General features: G+C 59.4%; 1 protein-coding gene across 2 annotated transcripts in view; it reads right to left on the bottom strand.

The window, feature by feature from the left end:
• Window positions 1-313: 313 nt before the first annotated feature.
• CMIP (c-Maf inducing protein) overlaps window positions 314-16,097 on the bottom strand; it is a 203,720-nt gene continuing 187,936 nt past the window's right edge. For both annotated transcript variants that reach the window (XM_065925089.1, XM_065925091.1), the window contains 11 exons: window positions 15,018-15,083; window positions 13,791-13,817; window positions 13,453-13,501; window positions 10,922-11,029; window positions 7,939-8,055; window positions 6,717-6,857; window positions 6,354-6,401; window positions 5,189-5,335; window positions 4,259-4,364; window positions 3,888-3,958; window positions 314-2,288 (listed from right to left, as the gene is read on the bottom strand). In XM_065925089.1, coding sequence (XP_065781161.1) covers window positions 2,235-2,288; window positions 3,888-3,958; window positions 4,259-4,364; window positions 5,189-5,335; window positions 6,354-6,401; window positions 6,717-6,857; window positions 7,939-8,055; window positions 10,922-11,029; window positions 13,453-13,501; window positions 13,791-13,817; window positions 15,018-15,083 — 934 coding nt within the window. In that variant the 3' untranslated portion in view covers window positions 314-2,234. The remainder of the gene's footprint in view (window positions 2,289-3,887; window positions 3,959-4,258; window positions 4,365-5,188; window positions 5,336-6,353; window positions 6,402-6,716; window positions 6,858-7,938; window positions 8,056-10,921; window positions 11,030-13,452; window positions 13,502-13,790; window positions 13,818-15,017; window positions 15,084-16,097) is intronic.

Raw genomic sequence — 16,097 nt, 5'->3', positions numbered from 1 at the left:
GACAGCTGGGCTCTCTCCTGGGGGTGACTGTCCCCCAGGGCCACTAGGCACCCTCTGGAGACATTTCTGGTTGTTCTATCTGCTGGGGTGGGGGTGGGTGCTCCTGGAATCCAGTGCGTGAGGGTTGGAGACCTGGCTTTGATGCCCGGGGTGGCCCCACAACAAAGATCTGGCTCCCAAGTGTGCAGGGTGAGGAGCTCTGGACACTGAGGGTGTAGAGGCTCTGCTGTGAGCCCCCCAACTCTTGGCCTAGGTCTTGGCCCTTCCTGTCCCCACACCAGGCCCCCTCAAAGCCACACAGAAAGGCCAGATGTCAATGAGTCACTTACAGTTTATTTTTGCCTGAAAGTTTTTCACATCTCTGAACACAGCTACGTGACAGTAGTATTAACCATCAGGAAAAGCAACAGTGCGAAGGGAAAAGGTGGCATGTCTCGGCTCTTCTTCTTTTTTTTTTCTTTTTAGATTTTTTATTTTTTTGCTTCTGCTTCTTCCTGCACCAGAGTGCTGTAAAGTATGGGACCAGAGGGGAGCAAATAAAACCAAACAACAGAAAACAACAACAACAACAAAAACAAAACACGAGACAGAACACATCCACACGCACGCACGAAATCAAACCTGGCACAGAAAATGAATTAAGACTGAAACCCAAGTTCTTTTTTTTTTCCTTTTTTAAAAAAATGAGGGCATAGTTGGGGGGGCTAATAAAGTCTACCTAGCAAAGTATAAAACGACAAAAGCATGGTTTCCATTGAATAAGATTAAATATATATAAAACAATTACATTGACTGGGGGTTAGGTCTGGAGGTGCTGAAAGAGGGGAGTATTTGTGCTAAACCAACAGAAGATGGGGCTTGGGGGAGAGGGGACCCCAAGTAAACCATGAGGGCTGTTCTGTACAGTGAGGGCTTGTTTATAAAAGAAACGGAGGTGGGTATGTCTTTGGGGCAGGTGGGGGGGCAGAGAAGGGCAGGAGGGAGTCTGCGTTGCAGTGGTCACATTCGTGGGGTGGGGTGGGCAGTCAGGCCGGTGGAGGAGATGTCTCTTCTCCCAAGAGACCATGCAGAAAGGCGGGCATGCATGAGGGACCACGGAGGCACAGGACGGCGGGGAGGCCACGGGTGGCAGAGTCTCAGTCGGGAGGGGGACGGCAGAGGTCACCAGAGACGGGAGTGCTCGGGGGAGGGGGTGGGGGCAGCTCTCTTACGGGACGGACGGCGGGACAGGTTAGCACCCCACCCCTCCAGATGCGTAAAAGGGGGCCGAGAGGAAGATGGGGCCTTAGAGGAGCAAGACGACAATGTGGGGACCCCACTTTGCCTCCCCCAGTCTGACCCCCACCCTGTGAGGAAACTGGAGACTTCTGGAATCGAAATGCATGGCGGCGGGGTGGGCAGGGGGATGGACAGACGGACGGACAAGAGAGCATTAGCAGACAGAATCCATTACAAAAAAAGCAATTAAATTTCCAAGGAGGTTCTTTTTTTTTTTTTCTTTTCCGTCTGTTTGTTTCCTTTAAAAAAATAACAAGAATACTACCACTACCAGCTGACTGGTTTGTACAGTACTACACGCCAGGGGCGGCCGGCGGGCAGGCGGGCGGGCGGGCGGGCGGGTCAAAGACTTCATAAATAACAGGCAGGTCCCAGACCTGCAATTTGTCAACATTTCTTAAATAGGCGCGTTATTTAAATCTTATGTACAACAAGAATCACTTTGCATAGCAATGGCGAGAACACAGGACGGGTGGGGTGACGGGACTGGGTCTTGTCCAATGGCGATGGTGGGGCGAGTTCTCGGCGGGCCTCAGAGGAGGACAGCATCCTTCCTTGGCCTCTGGGCCCAGTGGGGTCGCGTGATGTGGGGTCGGACTTGACTGTTCCCACACAGCATTGAACACAAAGGCAAAGAAAATCCACAAAGGGTCCCCCTTCCCCAAGCCCCCACCCCCACCCTCTCCCCCACCCACTGCCACTCTCCGGTTGCTACAAAGTCCGTTTTAGATCAGGTCAAGGTTTCCGATTATGAAGCTACAAGAATCAGGCGGGGGCTGGGCGTGCTTACGGACCCCCCCTCCCCACCCCTCCCCCCTCCGCCCTCTGCCCCCAGAAAGACTCCCCCATCTATCTCACAGCCAGGACGGGGGTGGGACCCCGAGACCCGCTGCTCTACGGCTATTAGTCAGGAGTTGTGAGTTGCGGTTGCAAACTGCTTCCTGCCGACGGGAGCTTCACCAGGCTTCCGTGTAGCGGACATCCACCTCCTTCAGGTTAGGCAGCTTGGCCTGGGGGAGCAAGAAGGATCTGGTCCCTTCCAGAACCTGGTGGCGCGGAGCTCCACCTGTCCCAGTGACTACTGTTCCCACTGAGCCCTCCCCACTTTGTCACTGCCTGGGGCTCCGAAGCCCAGAAATGGGGGACCTTGGGGAGAACCCAGCGGGTGGGATGTGGCCAGCCCCAGGATAGCAGGTGACGGCTGCTGGGGAGTCCACATCCACAGCCCAGAGGGGCTTCAAATCACTAGCTCTGGGGGTGGGAAGCCTGAGGTGTGCACCCTCCGCTGTCACTTGCAGGCTTCGTGCCCGTGGGCAGAGTCTGGGCCTCTAGAGCGGAATTCCTCCTCTGTGGAGGGACTCCACGTCCAGTTGTGGCTCACAGGACAGGGCGAGGGACTAAACCCAGAGCGCCCCGTGTGAGACCGCGCTGCGTGCTCAGCACACAGACTGTTCTCACTTGTCTATGATAATGTGCCCTCAAGGCTGCCAGGAGTTGGGTGAAGAGAATGGAGGAGGATCCCTAAGTTGCAGGTTCCTGGGGGTCGGCAGAAAGCCTTCACACTCAGGATCTCCTACGGGATGTGTCACTGGACTATACAGTCCCACCTGCAGCTCCTCAGAGTGGCTTCCTGCTCCCCACCCCTGCCGCCCAGATGTACTCCTGCTCTGCCTTCTTTTATAAACAGTTGACTTTTTTTTTTTGCAAGCCTTTGCTGTACAGAGAGGCTGCTGGTCTCCTGCCTTTACATCCTGTCTCCCCAACTTCCTGCGCACTGGCCTGCCCAGCAGGCTCACTTCTAACTCCTCCTTTCTGTGTAGGCTCCAATGAACCGAGCAGGTGGTCCCCTCCCTGCTGGCCCCCAAGCCCTGACCTCCCTCAGTTTGCTGTGCTTGTCTGTCCGCTGGGTCTGAGCTCTCTCCTGGGTAGGGGTAAACTGGCTGCACCTTCTTGCCCCCATTCTCAGCATGGGTCTGGCACACAGTGGGTGCTCTGAAGGACATCTGGAGGCTGGGCCAGTGAGCGAGCCCTGGGCTGTGGGTCTGACTGAGCTGGGGGGCAGGGGGCCATGTTGGAAGTGGGCTTCCAGGGTGCCCAGGGGCCAGTGCACTCATGGCACTGTGTCTCCTGGCCCAGCCCTTCCTTCCCAGGGAGCTGGGCCTGGGAGTCTCCGGCCCTGATGAGACATGCTTTTTTTTTTAACAAACAAACGTGTCTGCCTTCTACCATTCAGATTCTCTGTCTTTCCCCAGTTTTAAGTTGGCAGCCAAGCACAGCAGGCCGGTCCCAACTCTCGCCCAGTCCTACAACCCTACTCTGTGGCACTACCCTCGCTTGTACTCTCCCTCAGAAACCCTGTTTTCCACCTAACAGCCAGAACAAGCTTTTAGCATAATGCACTGCCCTTCTCGGAGCCTCTGCAAGCTTTCTACTGAACTCAGATGAAAATCCAGGGTCCTGCTGCGACCTGTAAGGGCTGATGCAGTCTGGCCCCAATCTGTTCTCTTGTTCTCTAGTCACATCTGCTGCAGAGCCAGTGCATGCTGACCCTTCTCTGCCTCAGGACCTTTGCATGTGCAAAGGTAGGAAGGAGTTGGGGAAAGGATTACCTTCAGGTCTTCGTAGGTGTCCGCCGAGAGCTTGGTGCTGTTCATGTTTAAGCTGCAGAGACTCTTCATGGCTGTATGGGAACAGACAGACAGTCATCAGGTCAGTGAGACCCCGCCAGGGACACCTGTACCCCAGTGTCCCCAGAGCTTGCTGCCCACTGCGGACCAGCCCAAAGGGACCCCGCTGTGACCATGTGAGGGGGTGGGCTGGGCCTCGCTCCTGTTTCCTGTCCTCAACGACATCAGCTCCAGGAGGGCAGGGAGATTCACCCGCTTTGCTCCTGGCCCGGAGGAGGTACTCGGTGAGCACGCGGTGCCCCGTGTGCCATGGGAATGGAGAAAGGACTGAGGGGATGGGCGTGTGGACTCACAGCTGAGGGCCAGCAGGCCAGCGTCGGTGACGGGCGTCTCGCACAGGTTCAGCACCTGGAGCATCGTGAGGTGTTCCGACAGGAGCCGCAGGCCGGCGTCTCCAAACTGCGGGAGAGACGCCCTCAGTCTGGGGCCCACCTTGGACCTCCCCCAGGCACCTGGGGCTGGGGCAGCTGCCGAGGAAGGGGACGGGACCTGGCCCAGGCCTGAGGCCCATGGCCTGTACGCCACTGGACACAGGCTGCCCTCAGTCATTTCGGAGACTCCACTTCCCTGACCTGAGTTCACACCAGGCCGGGTCTGCCGGGGCCGTGGCCCCGACAGAGACCCTGCTCCCCTACCAGAGTCGGTGTTGCCATCTGTCAAGGGAGGCTGTGAACCCAGCGACTTGCAGCTCTGAGTGGGAGCCAAGATGGTCCTTCCCCGAGTAGGACGGGGGGCAGCTAGGGGCCCCAGTTGTGAGATGGTGTCGGTGGGCCTGCACCTCACAGGGGCGTGGAGACCACATGTGCTGGTGAGTAAGTGCTTAAGAGCCAGACTGGTGTGGGCAGGACAGAGGGCGCCGTGTGCCCTGCATTCATCATCACCCGGAGCAGACCCACAGGCCACCTGCAACTCCCCAGGCGGGGGCCTGAGACCCATGTCAGCTCCCCCAGGCTCTGCCTGGCATGTCCCTTCCCTGCTCTGGGCCTCGGCAGCTCCAACTGTGAGACGGGCCGCTGGGCTTCATGGGGGCCTAGCCCTCCTCTGGCCTGGGACCCTGGGGGGCGCGGGTGCTGGGCTGCAGAGGGGTGTGGGGATCAAGCGGCTGGACCCATGGGTCCTGGGCAGAAAGCAGGCCGTGGAGGATGCTGCAGGGCAGGCCTGGGGCAGGGGTGCAGGGTGGGCACGGAGGAGGGTGCAGTGGACAGCGGGCAGGCCATGCGTACCTGAGTGGACCACAGGTTTAGCTGCTTGAGAGAAGGCAGTTTGATGAGGTGCTCAGCGCAGGCACTGGTTACGTTGGTGAAGGCCAAACTGAGGTTCTCCAGGTTTCCGAAGGAGCCAGAGCTCAGCAAACGAGCCAAGTCAGCGTCCTGTAGGTGGGTGAATGGGCAGGCGGGGTCTCAGAGGAGGCCTGGGGCCTCCCCACCACCACCTCCCCATGAAGAGCTCTAACTGGGGGGACAGCATGGCCCAGTGGGTTGTCCAGGAGGGCGGGGCTGCCTCCACGTCTCTGTGGGTGGCAGCTGTCTGGCTGGAGAAAGCCTTGGGAGCGCTGAGTCACACCCTGAGTCACCACTGGGGGTTCCTAGGCCATGTCCCTCCCACAGTGTGCGTGGTCACAGACGTGACCCTCTTTCTTTCCCAGGTTTGTGCCCATTCCCTGCCTGCAAACACTGAGGTCCCCTCAACACTAAGGCCTGTGGGGATCAGTGAGTATGTGAGCGTTAGATTCTGAGGTTGCTGAGGGTCCCTTCCATCTTTATGATAGAATCCTTGAGTGTTACCTGCCAACTGGTTGCCCTGTATTAAGGCTAACATTCTAGCTCGATGGGGCCATGTACTAAACCCGGACAATGGTATATAAACAGATGTGTCCATTGGAACGTCCAGGAAGGTCCATAAAGGGAAGAGGGGTGGTGTTCTTTGCCTTTTGCTCATGGCTTGAATGGAGATGAGATGGCTGGAGCTTCAGCAGCTCTTTTGGACTGTTAAGTGGAAGCTATGTACCAAGGACAGGGGGCAGTAGGAGGAAAAGAACTAAGATCCCTGAAGACCTTATAAAATGGGGAAGGAAAGAGGCACCAACCTGATAGGCTTAGTGTCAAGATAAAATGAACTATTAGCACAGAATCTGGCACACGAATGCACAAGTATGTGAGCTATTATTGTCATCATTATGAAGGACTTGCAACATGTTAACAATAATCTTTATCACTTTTGGTTTCCTGCAACACAGTTCTAGCCTAGAAAAGCTGGCTTGTCAAGTACAGCTGAGTCCCTGTTCCCCTCTCCCCATCACTTCCAAGAGAGGCTGTCTGCTGCTCCCCTCCAGGGAGGACGAGCCCACCTTCTTCCCTCCACCCAGTCCCCAGGAGGAAACCAACTCACTGTGGACTTGGAGGGCAGTGTTAGCCTGGTGGGCCCGCCTTTCCTTTGCTGCAAAGAGAAGCCAGCTGGTTAGGACCCACTTTTCCCTAAGCGTCCCCCCTGGACCCCCACCTCCAGCGAACACCTCTCAGGGCAGCAGCAGCAGACGACATGATGGTCTTGGTCTCAGGGCAGACCCCGAGGCCAGGCCCGAGTGCAGGTGGTTTATCAGAGAGGTGGTTCCAAGAAACACCAGCAGGAGAGCAGGGAACTGAGGCCGTGAAGGCCCCTGAAGGAAGAGCCTGGGGTTCTGGGACATTAGAGGAGTCGGGGAGGCAGAGGCCCATGGGGTGGGGGTCCCGGGGCGGAGCCGCGCGCTCTCACCAGCTCCTTCAGCTCCCGCTGCCGGTCGCACAGCTGCTCGTACATGCGCTTCCCCACGCCCGTGCTCTCCAGGGTCGAGATGATCTGCAGCTGCGTGTCATTGTTGTCGATGATGTTGTACTCCAGCATCAAGCACAGGATCTGCCGAGACCGGGAGGAGCGTCACCACCGGTTGGGACCCCAGGCAGGGCTGCTCCACCAAGGCTGCGGGGGCCCAACCCTCACCCTGTCCCGAGAGCCCCGCACGCCTGCGGAGGGCCAGGGTGGGGGCGCCCTGTGATCGGAGGTCCTGTCCTCCCCCCGCCCACTGCACGATGGTGGGGAATCGCCTGCCCCGGCGCCCCCTCCATGTCAAGGGCATGCCCGGCAGCACCTGGTCAATAGCGCACGCACGATGTGGCCAGGCTCGGGGGCTGGGGGGGCCCGAGAGACAGACCACCCTCTCTCCCCTCGGCTTTCCGATTGCTTGACACCCTCCCCGCAAACAGGTGAAGTCTAACTCCTGTCCTTGCCCCTGGGTCTAGCCTTGCTGACCCCCTTCTGGTGGCTAGAGAGTAACTCTGCCTGACCCTGAGGCGGAGGCCGGAGGAGAGACGTGGCTTCTGCCTGGTCTCTCTGCAGTGGCTCTGGGAGCCCCAGGCTGCTGGGGGCTCTGGGGAACAGAGAGGTGACCGAGTGCCTGGGGCTGGCGAGTGGACAGGTTAGGCCAGGGCTGCAGTGCCGACAGCGGCCTGGGAGCCCCAGATACTCCGTCTCCGCGGGCTGAGTCCCCTCAGGACGGCACTGGACATGCAGAGGAGGCAGCCTCAGGAAGACCCAGCCCGCCTGCCCCCATCCACCGCCACCCCATGACAAACTACAGTGAGAAGCGGTCAGCGGAGCCCAACCATCTGAAGACCCAGGAGCAAAACAGATGAGCATCACTGTTTGGAGCCCCCGCTTGGAGGCGGTCTGTTCTGCAGCAAAAGGCAGACAGATCAGAAACCTGCTCAATCCCTGGGACCGCCAGACGATCACGAGTTAAATGAACGTGAAATTAACAGACAGTCTGACGAGGGCCTCCTGCCCCGCCAGGTTCAGGGAGGGCTGCCTCGTCTGCTGCCATGGCCCAGCTACTGCAGTAGCTCTGGGCGCCTGGAAGCTCCTGGAAGGTGCTGCGTCAGCAAGGACGAAGGCCTGGGAGTGTTGGCCACCTGGCCAGGGCATGGGGCCGGCTCCTCACCTCCACCATGGTTTGGTTCCCCCTTAGCGCCAGGAGCATGCACGGTCCCAGCTTGTTCTCTGCCAGGGAGAGCAGGAACTTTTTGGTCTTGTAACAGGAGCCCATGAGGATGTGCACCTGTGAGGAGACACGGGCCAGGTGAGGGGCGCGACCGCCACGGGCTGCACCCCTCGGTGCCTGCCTGTGGCCCAGAGACTGAGGCCGGAAGATGCTGACCAGACGCACCCCACACCCTGTCTGGACAGCAGATCTGAACCCATCACCAGACCCTCCCCGGGGGTTCAGAGGACCCCTCTAACACTGGCTCCCATGGGGATGAACCCTGTGGTCACCGCTGCCTGGGGTCAGCCAGTCCTAGAAGGACACGCCCTGCAGGGTCCACTCCTGGGAGGGATGCAGAGTCAGACGGCAGACACAGAAGGGGGCCAGGAGGGGGCCAGCGGGGAGTGAGTGAGTGAGTGTAGACAGGGGTCAGCTTCAGTTCGGGAAGATGAAGGTCTGTGATGACTGCAGGACGGTGTCAGGGCACTTGTTGCTAACAGACTGGACACGTAAAAAGGGTTCAGGTGGGCGGAAATGAAGACAGCACTGTGAATCAACCATACTTCAGTAAAACATAAAAAAGCGGTTAAGGTGGTAAGATTCACGGTATGTAGGTTTTACCCGTGCCCTGTACACACACACAGGAGCCCCCTCTCCCGTTCCCCTCGGGGCTGTGCTGACATCTGGCGCCCTGGGTTCTCAGCACGGTCACACCTGGCAGGAACTTCTGGAGGCCCGTGCTCAGGGTGCACAGGGCCGGGCCGCACCCGCGGGGCCACGGACGTCGTGGAGCCCTGTCTCCCCACCCCCAGTGCCCCCCGCGGCCCCGAAGGCGCCTGCCCCAGAAATCCCGGAACTGGTCAATTCTGCTCTGTCTGGGTTACGTGCAGGACAGCCGTTAAGAAAACTGTGTTTCTTGGGTGGACCTGGAGATTGTCATACTGAGTGAAGTCAGTCAGGTGCAGAAAGACAAACATCCTGTGATATTGCGTATATGTGGAATCTAATAAGAAGGAGGGGTACAAATGAACTTACATACAAAACAGGAGTCACCGATGTAGAAAACACACAGTACTGGCAGGAAAGGGTCGGGGCAGGGGACAAACTGGGATATTGGGATTCACTGCTGTATATGAAACAGCTAACGAGTGAGGACCTGCTGTCTAGCACAGGGAGCTCTATGCTCAGGACTCCGTAATGACCTAGTTGGGCAACGAATCTTAGAAAGAGTAGATGTATGTGTGCCTGTGGCTGACGCCCCTCGCTGCACCCTGGAAGCACCATGACGCCGTAAATCACCCGCGCTCGGCACAGGGGTCTGTGCTGCTTCCCAGCGCACCCGCGGGTGGGGCTCAGGGTCAGGGTCCCCAGCCACCTGGCTTGCACTTCCTGACTTCACAGTGGAGCAGATGCCCGGCCACGGCTGGAAGCGGCAGCCTCATCCAGGGGACGGCGTCCGAGCCACGTGTCTCCATGGCAACGCTGCACCGCCATCCAGGGGCCGCCTGCTTCCTTCCCCACATAGACCCTTTTCCGCTCCATCATTAACAATTCTGGCTCACAAATGCGATCTCTCAGGCTGGGGAGCTGCCAGCTCCCGCTTCTCTCGTTCACAGTCACTGCATTGGGGGGGAGCACCATGAAACGTTGCCATGGTGACGCTGTGACATCAGAGGAGCCCAGGAGAAGTGAGAGAGAGGTGGTGCTGGCAGGCAAGGCCGGCATTTCCAGGATGCACAGGGCACTCTGAAGGGAGCCTTCAGGCAGCAGGTGAGCGAGCTGTGGTGAGTGAGCGCATAAGAAAAGGAACCTAAAAATAAGCCCCTTTCCAAGCAAGGATCCAGAGGCAGCGCTGGGGTCTGTCGTCACAGCGCAAACACCACCCTAAGTTCACGGCGGAGGGCATTACAAGCTGCTCATCCTGCTGAACCAGCTGCCCAGCAGAGATGAGAGGAACCACAGCCATCACTGGCGTGCGCTGACACAGCACCAAGCGCCACGCATCTAGTATTACAATCACCAAGGTAATCCCAAGATGCCAGGACTATGATCCCCATTTCACAGACGAGGACACTGAAGCCCAGAGAGGAAAGATACTGGTCCAAGGTCATCAGGCTAGCGCGGGGCAGGGCTGCAACCTTGGCCACGGATGGCCGAGGCTTGGCCTTCTCATGCTCCGGGACAAGCGTGATTGTGGGGCAGAGCTGTGTTAGGAAGTGGGTTTGGTGAGAGCGCTGGCTGCCTGGAGGAGCGTCTGCCCTGGGGAAGGGGGCGTCTGTGCTCCCTCTGCTGCTGGAATGAGGGTGGCTCCGGTCAGCGTGGGCCCGGCGCAGGGAGGCTTGTGGAGGCCAGAGGCCTGTGTGACCTCGGGCACGCCACTGCTCCCCTCTGTGCTTGTTGTCAACACAGAAGTAGTTAAGGGAACGGGCTGCCATGGAGACGAAGAAAGATGGTGCGTGGTCAGGTGAGATGCTGGCCGCAGTGCGCGGGGAAAGGACCAGAAGCCACCAAAAGGGTGTGCTTATGGGTTTGGTGACCTCTAGAGCCCTCATCTCCAAGGCGGGCTGCTCATCCCGACCTTGACATCTCGGTGCAAGGATCAGACAAGCGGGTGGACCTGCAACGACTTCTGGGGCCCCTGTACCAGTCAGCGCTCGGTCCCCTGAACCTACACAGCACTGGGGCGCAGAGTGAACCCAGTAGCTTGAGCAGGTAGTGCCTCATCTGTAAAATGGGGGGCCTGTGGCTCAGTGCCCACTCGGGTGAGACATGGGAAGGTGACACTCGGGACTGGTGTCACCATCACCGCCTTCATCACTAGCATCCTTTCGGCCTGGAAATTTCGGGGCAGGCCCCAGCAGGCACGGGGCAGCTCTCACTGCTCAGAAGGGGTGAACCCAGCGCCCACATAGAGCTCCAGTGCCCCCCCCGCCCCACGTACCATGCTGGCAAACAGCTCCCCGTCGTCATCGCAGGCCACCCCTCCGGGGCTGTAGAGCTGAAACCAGCCGTCCTTGCCGGCTCGCACGCTCAGCAGGCACGAGTGGACCTGCGGCAGAGGAGACGCGCTCGGTCAGTCCCGCGCATCCGCGATGACGGGGGCCCAGGACCCACGCACGCCAACACCCAAGGCCTGGATGAGCCCCATGCTCATGCTCCAGGAATCTGTTCAACCTGGTTTAGCCCATACACGCCCAGCCTTCTCCTAATCCAGGGAAGGCCTTTAGGGAAAAACTGATAACCACACACGGGGGAGCTCCAGCCATTTGCCACCGGCTCCTGGAGATGGACGGCCACGCCCTGGCTAGTCCAGTCGCCCAGAATAAAGTCAGTCCGGGGCCAAGTCGGGGCAGAGGTGAAGGGACCTTCACAGCGTTCTCCTGTGCCTCTGATGGGGACGCTGCTCTTCCCTCTGTCTGTCGGGGCCTCTGACCCGCCCTGTGTCTCCAAGTCCCCGCTCTCGCACTCTGCTGTTTCTGAACCTCCGCCCTGCCCCGCCCCCTCACTACTGGGGTGTCCGCTCCCTGCATTCCTCACCCTCACTTTTGGGGCATCTGTCTCTCCAACCCTGGGGGTCAGCCTCTCCCCTGCTCCACCCTCACGAGCGCCGTCCCCTGGTATGGACGCTGCCCCACTGACCCCCCTCTCTCTCTGGGACCCTGACGCCCTCTTTTAGGAAAAACAGTCTGGGCAGAGCGCGGGCAATCTCCATGCCCCCAGCTCTCTCTGTGGCTGTCAGCTCCCTTCCCAGAGTGCCATGTGTCCACCTGTGGGCGCGTGCGTGTATGCAAACACGTGTGCGTGTGTGGGAGGAACCCCACACCCACCCTGGTCCCACTGTAACTGCAGAGAGAGAGACAGACAAAGGCCTGTATTCCTCCTCCTCCTCCCCTTCCTCAGCAGAGAGGGAGGCGAGAGCCCCATCACTTCCTTCAGGAGTGAAGGCCGACCTGCTGCCAAGAGCCACTTACTCACAGACAGTCCCCTGATCACATCCCCCGCACAAGTAAACAGCGTGCAGGGGCGGCCAGGCTCTGATTTCCCCTCCGAACGTCAACTGAGCTACTTCAAAGAAATGAGAGATCCAGAGTGAGGGACTCTGTGCAGCAGACCCAGCAAATGATTTATAAGAAAACCGCCACTGGCTCCATCTGGGATGGAGAAGGGGGGAGGAGGGCGGAGGGATGGGGAGAGGGGAGGCGGCGGGAGAGGGAGGCGAGGCGGGGTGAGCCTGCTGCGGGCCGTGTCCTCGCGGGGCGACCCCGGCTGGGAGAGGCCGCTCCCGGCACTCGGGCTGCGGCTCCGCTCTGGGAGGCAGCTGGCACCACTTTCATTCATCAACATCAAAGTCAGTCTGGAATAAAGCCTCCCTTTCCGGGAGGACTCAGACTGCCTCCAGCAGGGCACGGCTCAGGTTTAAGAGCAGCGGAGGCCATCCCTGGGACCCGGACGCTCAGAGCTCTGTCTGCTGCTCGTGCCTGAAGACCACGTTTGGAGTCAGGGTGGGATCATGCTGCTTTAGAACTAGATCCTTCCGGATCCTTCCAGAACAAGGCTTTACAGCGTGGCCTTGGCCCCACTGACAATAACCCCCGCCTCCTCTGCCTTCCTCATCCTCTGGCTCTGCTGGGGATGCCCAGGTCCCCCTCATGTCCCAGATTCCACGTGCGGAGAAGGGGCCTGAGCTCCCCGGGGCGGCCCCCGCAGCCCCTCTCTCCCTCACCCAGTGTGTGCGCTGCAGGGCTGGGTCCTACACAGGCTCCAGAGCCCGGCTCCCGGGGTGCAGCTCCCGTCCCAGCCAGGGCACCCGTCCTGTGACCCTGGGCAGGTACCCTCGGTTTTCTCAACTCTGAAAGGAGGGTGATTCTGGTGCAAAATGGGGGTGATAATAACACCTACTCTTAGGGCTGCTATGAGGGTTAAAATGAGCACACGTGTGTGCCCGACATGGGGTTAGCCCCTCACGAAGGCTGGCAGTTGCCCTTATACTGACGTGATGGGAGCATGGCTGGGGTGGGCGCCCAGCCCACTCCAAGTCCCTGTTCACATGCAGGGGCTCTGGGCTGCAAGGCTTCGCTGACGTTGAAGGCCAGCTGGGGAGCGGCCCCTCAGAGCGGCCTTCAGCCACCGTGCCCGGGAAGATCCCAGGCCAGTGTTGTCCCGGCCCGCTGACCCTCAGAACGGCAGAGAGGATGTGCCGCAACCTCAGATGCGGTTAGGAGTCCTGGTGCTGGCCTGGCCCCAAAGCGAGGCCTGTTTGTGCTCCAAGGAGAAACCACTGCTGGGAAGCACCTCTTGTGAGCCCGCGTTTACAGGAGAATGCTCGCATCACGGGCTGGGCTCGGACACGCAGGACGGGAGCTGTGTCTGAGCGAAGGCAGGGGGTCCATGTGAACTGTCGGGATGCCCGAGGGGGTCAGGGAGGCGCCCTGCTGCAGGACAGTGTGCTTGCCAGGGACTGGGTGGCCTCACCTCTTGTCGAGGATCTTCGGCGAACCTCTGAATCACGTACTTCAGTTCCCTGAAAGAGATGGCGTAGGGACAGTCGTGCCTGGGGTCCTGGCTAGGGTGGACCAGCATGGGGGCGCTGAGGATGGGGTGGGGTGCCGGCTGAGCTGGCAGGATCAGGAGATGCCCAGACGGGCCTGGATGGACACGGGTCTCGGGAGAACTTCTAGGGGCGCCATCCTCACCTCCCCGGACGCAAGTGCGGAGGACCGGCCAAAAGGGTGGCTGGTCGCTGGGGGACGCCCGCAGGACAGGGAACATGTGTCCCGGAAGGGGATAATGGGTGTTGCCCGAATACTCACTTGGTGAACTTCTCGTGCGCGAGAGCTCTGAAACAGAAACAAGGGGAAGACTGCAGTGAGTGGGGCGCTCGTGACGACAGCACAGTGACCCACAGGCCTGCCTCTGGGGATGGCAGGCCTGGTTCCAGGAGTGAACGGGAAGTTGAGCGGGCAACACGGACATCGTGTACCGACTCGACTGCATGTGGGTCAGAACGGGAACAGGCTGAGCCCCTGGGGCCCACCCCGGTGAAGAGGAGTGGTGCTCAGTGGGGTGCACGTGCTCAGTCTCCGCATGGGCACCAGGGACCCAGGTGTGTCTGTTAATCGCTCCACCATGAAGGCACGGCCGCGCTAATTACCGGCTCGCATCGGAGCGGCGGTCGGGGACCGTTCCTGGAGCAGTGTTGCATCATGGCTCACTGTCGGTGTGTCCCCTGGGCCATGGGGCCAGGGCTGCAGCCAATGACGCCACTGCCCTCGGGAGTCGGATTTCTCCGGTCTCGCATCCTGGGGGCTCCAGGGACCAGCCAGGCCGGCAAATGGGGCAATTACCGAGGGTAATGTCCCCTTGGAGGGCCACATTTCATAAACACGGGCTCGTTAATCGGCTCCGCAGAGAGCTCGCGGTGGCCTCCTGGGGTCCGCTGCTTCACATCTATCAAAACAGAGGCCTGCAGGCATTTCAGGGCCTGGTGATGGAGACCGAGCCTTCCCCTCGGGCCATCATCCACCAGACAGCTTTCTTCCTCTTTTCCCTGAGATAAATTCGATACTGGGATGAGCACTGTCCAGAGAGACTGAAGGGACCATTCCCGGCTCAGCTCACTGTGGGGATCACCGTCACGGGGATAACAAGGGAGGGCTCAGCGTCTGGCTGTACCCCAGACGGAGTGGTCCCACCTGCACTATCTTCACTCTGGTCCTTGGAGACAGGAGGGGCAGGCGCCCAACTCCACCTGATGCTCCATAAGCATCTGCTAACGTGACCGCCTGAAGGCCAGTGCAGAGAGCTTTGTACTCGTGGCCCAGCAAAGCCAGCAATGAGGTGGTGCCCCATTTCTCAGGGTGGGGAGGTGAACATTCCCAGGGGTCCCACGGCCGAGGACCAACACTTCCACCTCCCTCTGTCATCTGTGGTGTCCCCAGGTGCGTCCCACGACCTGACCAGTCCCCTGCTAAGGCCAGGGTGGAGATGGACGTTGTTCTCTTAGGCCAAAGGTTTCCAGAGATGTGTGGGGGACTTACTCTTTGGGGAATGGAATGGGTTGAAGCAGGCTGGCCAGAGACGGTCTCCAGTCATCATAGTCCGACCTGGAAAGAGAAGGGGTGACGGTCAGGTGTGCTCTGGGCCCGGGGAGGTTAACGGTGCCTCATCACAGAGGGTCAGAGACGGGGTGAGAGTCAGGCAGGGACCACACGGCCCCAACTCTTCTCGGTCACCTCGGCTCCCAGGGACCCCGAGGGACAAGCACCTGTTATCTGCAACATGGTGGTGTAGCCTGTCAAGCCTGTCCAGAGACTTGACCGCAGTCACCGAACGGGCCAGCCACCCAGCTCCCGGAATCCACCTCCCAGCTGCTGTAGCCAGTTCCCAGATCACCATTCAGCTGTGGGCTGAAACGTGCCCCTGCAGATTCACAAGTGGAAGGCCTAATGCCGAGACCCCAGATGGTAGCTTTACAGAGGTGGGGCCTTCAAAGACGTGATCAAGGTAAAACTGAGCTCACTGGGGCGGGTGCTAATTCAATCTGACCAGTGTCCCCGTAAGCAGAGCTCGGGACACAGGCCCACAAAGAGGGGTGACCACCTCCCAGCCAAGCAGAGAGGCCTCAGACAAAACCAACAGTAGCCACACAGAGATTCCAGAGTGCCAGCCCCCACCAGAAATGAGAGAAAATGCACTTTCGTTGTTTCTAGGCCCCTGGGTCTCTGTGAGAGCCTGGCCTAGGCAGAGGCTGGCCCCAGAGCCCAGACCTAATTCTTGCTCCTATGGCCCCGGGACTCCGCTGTGTATAGAATTCGATGGTTTTCTGTTTTGGGGTGTTTTTTTTTTGCCTGCACCCTGTAGTTTGTGGGATCTTACTTCCCCAGCCAGGAGTTGAACCTGGGCCTCTAGCAGGGGTAGCACAGAACCTACCCCTGGGAATTCCCAGAATTCAGTTTCTCAATCTTTCCCGGAGTTGGGCCTTCCTGTTCCCCGCCCCAAGGAGCTTTCTCAGCACTTTCCCCTGACTGCGCTCTCAGCATACAGTATCTGTCTACATGCCGTGTGTCTGCCTGTACTTCATTCCCAAAAAAGGAGGAAGATCTTTTCACCCAGCACAG

The sequence above is a fragment of the Muntiacus reevesi genome, chromosome 2, assembly GCF_963930625.1.
Source record: "Muntiacus reevesi chromosome 2, mMunRee1.1, whole genome shotgun sequence".
In the NCBI taxonomy this organism is placed as follows: domain Eukaryota; kingdom Metazoa; phylum Chordata; class Mammalia; order Artiodactyla; family Cervidae; genus Muntiacus; species Muntiacus reevesi.
The sequence above is the reverse complement of the archived record's forward strand: the minus strand, read 5'-3'. Positions and strand labels throughout refer to the sequence as shown.